General features: G+C 52.5%; 1 protein-coding gene across 2 annotated transcripts in view; it reads right to left on the minus strand.

Moving 5' to 3' along the window:
• Positions 1–1,055: 1,055 nt before the first annotated feature.
• Znf213 (zinc finger protein 213) overlaps positions 1,056–6,662 on the minus strand; it is a 6,802-nt gene continuing 1,195 nt past the window's right edge. Inside the window, exons 2-6 of one of the 2 annotated variants that reach the window (XM_004627830.2) lie at positions 5,108–5,621; positions 4,411–4,525; positions 4,131–4,204; positions 3,693–3,816; positions 1,056–2,528 (exon numbers count right to left, since the gene is read on the minus strand). In XM_004627830.2, the coding sequence (XP_004627887.1) occupies positions 1,870–2,528; positions 3,693–3,816; positions 4,131–4,204; positions 4,411–4,525; positions 5,108–5,506 (1,371 nt within the window). In that variant the 5' untranslated portion in view covers positions 5,507–5,621 and the 3' untranslated portion in view covers positions 1,056–1,869. Of the gene's footprint in view, positions 2,574–3,692; positions 3,817–4,130; positions 4,205–4,410; positions 4,526–5,107; positions 5,622–6,662 lie in introns of both variants that reach the window. The other variant, XM_023711826.1, reaches the window with a different exon arrangement.

The raw sequence follows: 6,662 nt of genomic DNA on the forward strand, positions 1-6,662 counted from the left end.
CCTGTAGGGTCCCAGCCACCAGGAGGCCATGGAAGTGAGATGGGGTATACTTTAAGCACTGAGCTCACATGGTCCTAGCACCTAGTACACAGGGTCCTAACCCCTGCCTCTCCCTACACTGCCTCCTATCAGCTCTATGACCTGACCTGCCCCACCCTCCAGAAACCTGAGCTCCACTGCTCCAGTCCAACTCTGTTGTCAGTTTCTAGCCGGTGACTTCTGGGCTGGCACTGATGTCTCCACCTGAGCCAGGAACTCGTGCCTGAAACCTGGACCCGACCCTATTCTTAGCTCTTGGTCCACACTCCTATCTGATCTTGCTACCCTCCAGCGCCTCCCTTTGGAGGCAACCACCAGCCCTAAGAAGTCCTCCTACTGATCATACCATCCCCTCCACTCACACTTGCCCTCCTGCAGCTAAGAGATGTGTACAGACACTACTACATGTGTGGGTACGCAACAGCACTGAGCCCAGAGAGGCAGAAAATGCCATCGGGAATCAGCTTTGACCACAGTGCAACCTTGGTTATTTCATTGTGAGAGATGGCCTGGTCCCATGGGTGACTCACAGTGCTGTTTTGTCACCAAATGGAGCCGTATCCTGGCCTTGCAGGGTTTCAGTCCCGAAGGGTAGCCATGAACCCCAGGACTCCAGCCCCTTCTGTTAACCTATGTCAGCCCGGGTCTGGCAGCCATCCTCATCCTAGCTGGAGGCTAGGGGGGCCAAGCTGGGGAGCAAGTGGGGGCTGGAGAGGGCCAGCTGGGTGCAGGTTGGGAGACTTGTGCTGCTCGGTGGATCCTGAACTCTCAAGGAGAAGGTGACTTGCTAGGATGAAGATGGCTGCCCAGACCAGGGCTGACAGACCAACAGATGGGGATGGAGTCCTGGGGTTCATGGCTACCCCTTGGGACCCAACTTCTGAAAACCCAGGATATGACTGTCTGACAACTACATAGCTGTGAATCACCCAAAGGACCAGGCCACAAGGCCAAGGGATAGATTCCTAGGTTCCCCCACTCCCTGCAGTAGCCACCTGAACAAACAACACCTGAGAGAAATTTCCATGTTTATTCAAGCCCTTCTGAGATCCAACGGCCTGACCTCTTTAGAAGGGACCTGGTCTGTCCCTGTTCATACAAATCTGCACAAAATGCAGACAAAAAATGGAATGCAGTGCTTAAGGAGTCAGCAACGACATGCTGATGGAGTGCTAGTGTTCAGTACAGCCAAGGCTATGCCTTGGAGGAGGGGGCAAGAGGGGGCTTCCAACCACCTACCATCCAGAATGGCAGATGGAGGTTCACTGGAAGGCAGGTACATCTGCCAGGAGCAAACATGGCAACTTCCTGTGGCCTGGCCAGGACAGAGTGGTCACTGCCTGGAAATGGAAGGAAATGCAGGCCAGAATATCCCCGTGGCCAGAGCCAGTCCTCACTTTCTCGTATGTGTGGGCCTACTGACCCTCCCAAAGCCAAGCAGTCTCCTGGGGGTCTAGCCCTCCACCTGCTGAAGGCACAGGTGGGCAGGGCAGGACCCATGGACCACCTGAGAAGGCAGGAAACAAACAGCCAGTGGCCACCTCGGGCCGAGGGGCCCTAGGAAAAAGCCCCAAGCCCTGCCTGAATCCTCACATTCCCTGCTGCCCCTGCCAGGAATATGCTATGGCTCCAGGAAACTAAGGAAAAGAGAAACACAGAGCAAAAGGAAAAACACAACATCAGTCAGACTTCTCTTCCAGGGAGTGCAGGGTACATCCTGAGGGCAGGCAGGGCAGCCTTGAGCCTGGGTCACTCCAGCAGGCCAGGAAGTGTCCAAAGATGGGTGAAGCCCCAAGAACACAAAGAAGGCAGCATGGTTCCACTGGCTGCTCAACCCACGGGCTGAGCCATCTTGGCATGAAGGCTCTGGTGGGCTATGAGGTGAGCGCGCTGCTTGAAGCTCTTGTCACACTCGCCACAGCCAAAGGGCCGCTCGCCAGTGTGCACACGCCGGTGGTCCAGCAGGTAGGAGCGTAGTGAGAAGCTCTTGCCACAGTCACTGCAGCCAAAGGGCTTCTCGCCCGTATGAATGCGCTGGTGATCAGCCAGGTAGGCGCTGCGGCTGAAGCTCTTGCCACACTCAGTGCAGGAGAAGGGCTTCTCGCCTGTGTGCACGCCCTGGTGGCGCACCAGGTCCGAAGAGCTGCGGAAGCTCTTGTCGCACTCAGGACACTTGTGTGGCTTCTCTCCAGTGTGTGTGCGCTGGTGGCGGGCCAAATCTGAGCCCCAACGGAAGCGTTTGCCGCACTGCCCACAGCTATGTGGCTTCTCTGCTGCTAGGTCTGGAAACTGGCGCCTGCGTGTGGGTGGCCGTCCCCGCCGCGTCCCCACTGGCCGGCTTGGGGACACCCCAGGTTGGTGGTCTCTCTCCCAGGCCTCAGAGTGCCCAGGGCTCCAGGACCCAGTCCCTTCGCCACCTGCTTGGCCCGGCAGCACCTTCACCCCCTCCTCCAGCAGGACCCTCTTGCTCTTACTGTGGAGCTCCAGACCTGCAAAGGGTGGAGACAAAGCGGCTCTTTCAGTCCCAGTGGTCTCTGGTGTGGGAGAAAGGTGGCTCAGGGAAAGTTCCTTGGCATTGGTCAGCCAGGAGACCCTCAGTTTCCTTTTCTATAAAATGGGATGTAATAAAAGGCCTGCAGAGGCAATGTGTGGAGTAAGCCCCAGGTCCCACCTTCTGGGACACCCACTGTGCCCGACCCTGGCCCAGTGCCCCTCCCACCCCTGCCTGGCTCTCTACATTGAAGAACAAATGCCCACTCCAAGAATCCACCCAAGAGATCGGCTTATTCACACTCCCACTAGAGGAAAACGAGGCAGCAAAAGCCTTCATCTGTGGAGTCCTGTTACTCCCCAGGCTCCAACTTTTTAAACTCAGGAATACACAGTAGCTTGGGACAGAAGGGACCGCGGCCTGCCCATGCAGTGATGCAAATTAAAGGAGATGATTCCCAATAATCCAGGCTAATAAAAGTCCTGTCTTAGTGAGGAATGGTGGTTTCAAATGGGAGGTGCGATACTGGGGAGCAGACTGGCTGTTGCTGTTGGCATGCCTGCAGCTGGTGAGTTGGGGTGACCTCAGAACCAAGCTTGGCTGAGTCCCAGCATTGTCCCTTCAGTACTAATTGAGCTTTCTGGGTTTTAAGACCTGCTTCTATTGGGCCGGCCAAATAGCTCAGCAGATTAAAGCACCTGCGTAGGCACATGCAGGGGCAGGTGCTCGATCTGTGGCATGCCATGCTGGCCCCGCCCCTGGGTCACACTGAGACAGTGACTGAGACTGGGTGTGGTGGTGTGCAAGCCTGTAATACCAGCGCTTGGGAGGCTGAACACAGGCGGATCACTATGAGTCCGATCTACGTAGTGAGACTCTGTGGACCCTGTACTAAATTTAAAAATTTTAAAAAAGACCTGCTTCTATTAAATTCAATTTTTTTGTGTACCAGTTTGTGAGAATCAAATGAAAAAAATGCCCCTGTAAGCACTCAGAGTTAGTCACCTCTGAAACTTGTCACCTAATATACACAAAAATAAAGGTCAGTGTGCACACACAAAAATCACACAGGCTCTCAAAAAAATTCAATAAAAATTCACTTTGGATCTAAGGGAAGACTAGGAACAGTGGCAAGATGGAGGGCCTACCTGGCCCCACTTACCCAGGGTGCTGTTCCGGGAGTTCTCCCGCTTTATGTCCCAGAAGAGATCCCTCTGAGCTGGGTCCAGTGAGCCCCATTCTTCCCTTGAGAAATAGAAGGGAATGTCTCCCAATGCCACAGGTCCCTGGAATGAGAAGACCTGACTGAGGCCGCCATGCTGCCTCGCTCAGCCCTCCCAGCAACTGTGGATGGAGGCAGGATGGGTAGGATAGAAAAGGCCTACAAAAAAAAAAAAAGAAAGAAAGAAAGAAAAGAAAAGGCCTACAGAAGAAAGTGAGACACATTTTATAGTTTGGTTTTTTACAAGAGTCTTACTAGGTACCCCAGGCTGGCCTTCAATCCCCTAAGTGCGGGCGGTACAAGCGTGTACCACACTCAGCCGTGGCAAGGCCCAGTTTATAGATTCAGCAAACACAAGATAAAGGAACTGGAACTCACATGGACCCCCGAGGCAAAGCAGGCATCTGTTGTCTCTCGGGTACTCCTCTCTTTAAGAAGAGCGGGAAGCTGGGCTGAAGGAAAAGAACAAAGCCTCAGAGAGGCCGCTCCAGGGCCAGGACTGAGGCCTTCTAGCCTCCCCTCCTCATGCAGATGTACACACCTACACAGACGCACACGCACACATGATCGGGCTTCTCAGAATAGAAATGTGATCCCTAGGGCAACATGAGGTCCCTGTCCAGCCACTCTGCCACGTACAAGGTCAGATGTTACTCACCACGATGGCTGCGCTGATCCTGGGGAGCAGACAGCCGGCTCCATATCCCCACCGTGGCCTTGGCTTGGGAGGTCTGGATCACAGCCTCTGGTTCCTCATCCTCTGATGGCACATCCTGTGCAGGAACCACAACACGCTCATCAGCACTGAGACCATTGGTGGGGGGGGAGACAGAGGTTAATCCCTGGGGAGGAGACAAGAAAACAAGTCCCTCAGGAGTTGGGGGTGTGGGGAAGGAGATCCACATGAAGCTCTAGGGAAATCAGAGGGAGAAGTGACACCAGGCAGTACTGTGTGCCCAAGAACACCCCTTGAACAACCAGGAGGCAAGAACCAGAGGCCAAGTTCATATCCATAGAGCAAGAGAAAAGTAGGAGAATCTCCTGTCAAGAGCACAACCCCACATGTACACTGCTCATTAGCACCTCCCCAGATGATCCCAAGAACAGAACACGAATGTTTGCAGAACCCGTGTGGTATATGCTCACTTGGTCCAATGAAGTCACCAAAAATAAAATGCGCTGGGCTTATCTTTCAGAAAAGCAGCAAGTGTTATGTTCTGCTTTCACGTAAACTTGCCAGGGCTTGGTGTCTCCTCTGCCCCGTGACTCCTGGACACTCGTCCCCACGGAGATGGCCACTTCCCTCCAGTTTAGGTATCATCCAGGGGCCCCTGGGTGTAGGAAGGGCCCCTCACCTGCGGCCAGGCCTTCACTGGCTGCTTCTGTAGGTCCTCCACCAGGGCAACAGCTTCTTCACCGTTCCCTGGGCACTGTCTCTGAACCTGGGATTGGATCTTCCCCGGCAGCACCGTCAAGAACTGCTCCAGCACCAGCAGCTCCAGGATCTGCTCCTTGGTGCGCAGTTCAGGCCGCAGCCAGCGGCAGCAGAGCTCCCAGAGCTGGCTAAATGCCTCGTGTGGCCCACCTACTTCATCATAGCAGAACTGACGAAAGCGCTGGCGGCAGGCTTCAGAATCCCTGCTGTCCTCCTGCTGGGCAGTTTCCTGCTCCCAGGAGGAATCTTCTACCTTCACAATCAGTAGTCCTTCTTCCTCCCCAGAAGCCTGGTCCTGGGACTCCCGGGGGGATGCCATTCCCTTGGTCTAAGGCTCAGGGCTGGCTGGCCTCAGCCTGGGCGCCAGAGCTGATCCTTTCAGTTGTCTAGAAGGATACTTTGTGGTGACCAGGTTGGCATCTGGACACACATTCCTGGGAAAAGAACAAAACAGAATTTTGGGAAGGGTGGAATACAGGCGTAAACCCCATCCTCAAGGGACGTCCAGGAACTCTAGTACCTGTCCTTTTATAACCCTGAAATGCCTCATAGGATTTATTATATTATCTTGTTCTATAAAAATGTTCCTCCTGGGCTGGTGAGATGGCTCAGTGGTCTAAGGCACCTACTTAGAACAAACTAAGCTAAACAAAGCACAGGGACCTCCGTTCAATCCCCCAGCACCACATGCCAGCCAGCCCCGCCCCCTGGTGGGCTGAGCTGGCCACACACACTAAATAAATAAATATTAAAAAAAAAAAAAATGTTCCTCCTGTTAATACAGGCCTATAACCCCTTTCCCCAAGTATGAAATCCAAAGCCTGATCTCCATGACTTGTTGGATTACAAATCCTTTTTTTTTTTTCGAGGAACCTGAGATTGAACTCAGGCCCTTGCTCTTGCTAGGCAAGTGCTTATTCTACTGAGCTATCTCCCCAGCCCTGGATTGCAAATCCTAATCTCTCTCATTTGGCAGCAATATCAGATCTACTGATATAAGCATATTTCTATATGAGCATGTTTATCAGACTTCTACATTTTATGGCATAAATACTTTTTTCATTTTGTAAAGAGTCTCTGAGTTATATTTATCTTTTTTTCTGAGTTATATTTATGTTTTACTGTGTGTATATTATAATTCAACTAAAGTTTTAAATTATTTTGTTTATTGTTGCTCCCAGTCCCTCTGATGTTAATATACTACGTGTACTGTATTGTTTTTCAAATTTAAAGTTTGTATTTCAAATTTCAAGCTGGGCATCATGATTCATGCCAGTAATGCCAACACTCAAAAAGGAGGCTGAAGCAGAAAGACTGCCACGAGTTCAAGGCCAGCCTGAACCACATAAGCAGATCCTGTCTCAAAAATAAATTCCAGGGCTGGAGAGATGGCTCAGTGGTCTAAAGCACCTACTTAGAACAAGCTTAGCAAAAGCATCAGGGACCGCGGTTCAATCCCCCAGCACCACATGCCA

The sequence above is a fragment of the Octodon degus genome, unplaced genomic scaffold, assembly GCF_000260255.1.
Source record: "Octodon degus isolate 3935 unplaced genomic scaffold, OctDeg1.0 scaffold00021, whole genome shotgun sequence".
NCBI classification, from domain to species: Eukaryota; Metazoa; Chordata; class Mammalia; order Rodentia; family Octodontidae; genus Octodon; species Octodon degus.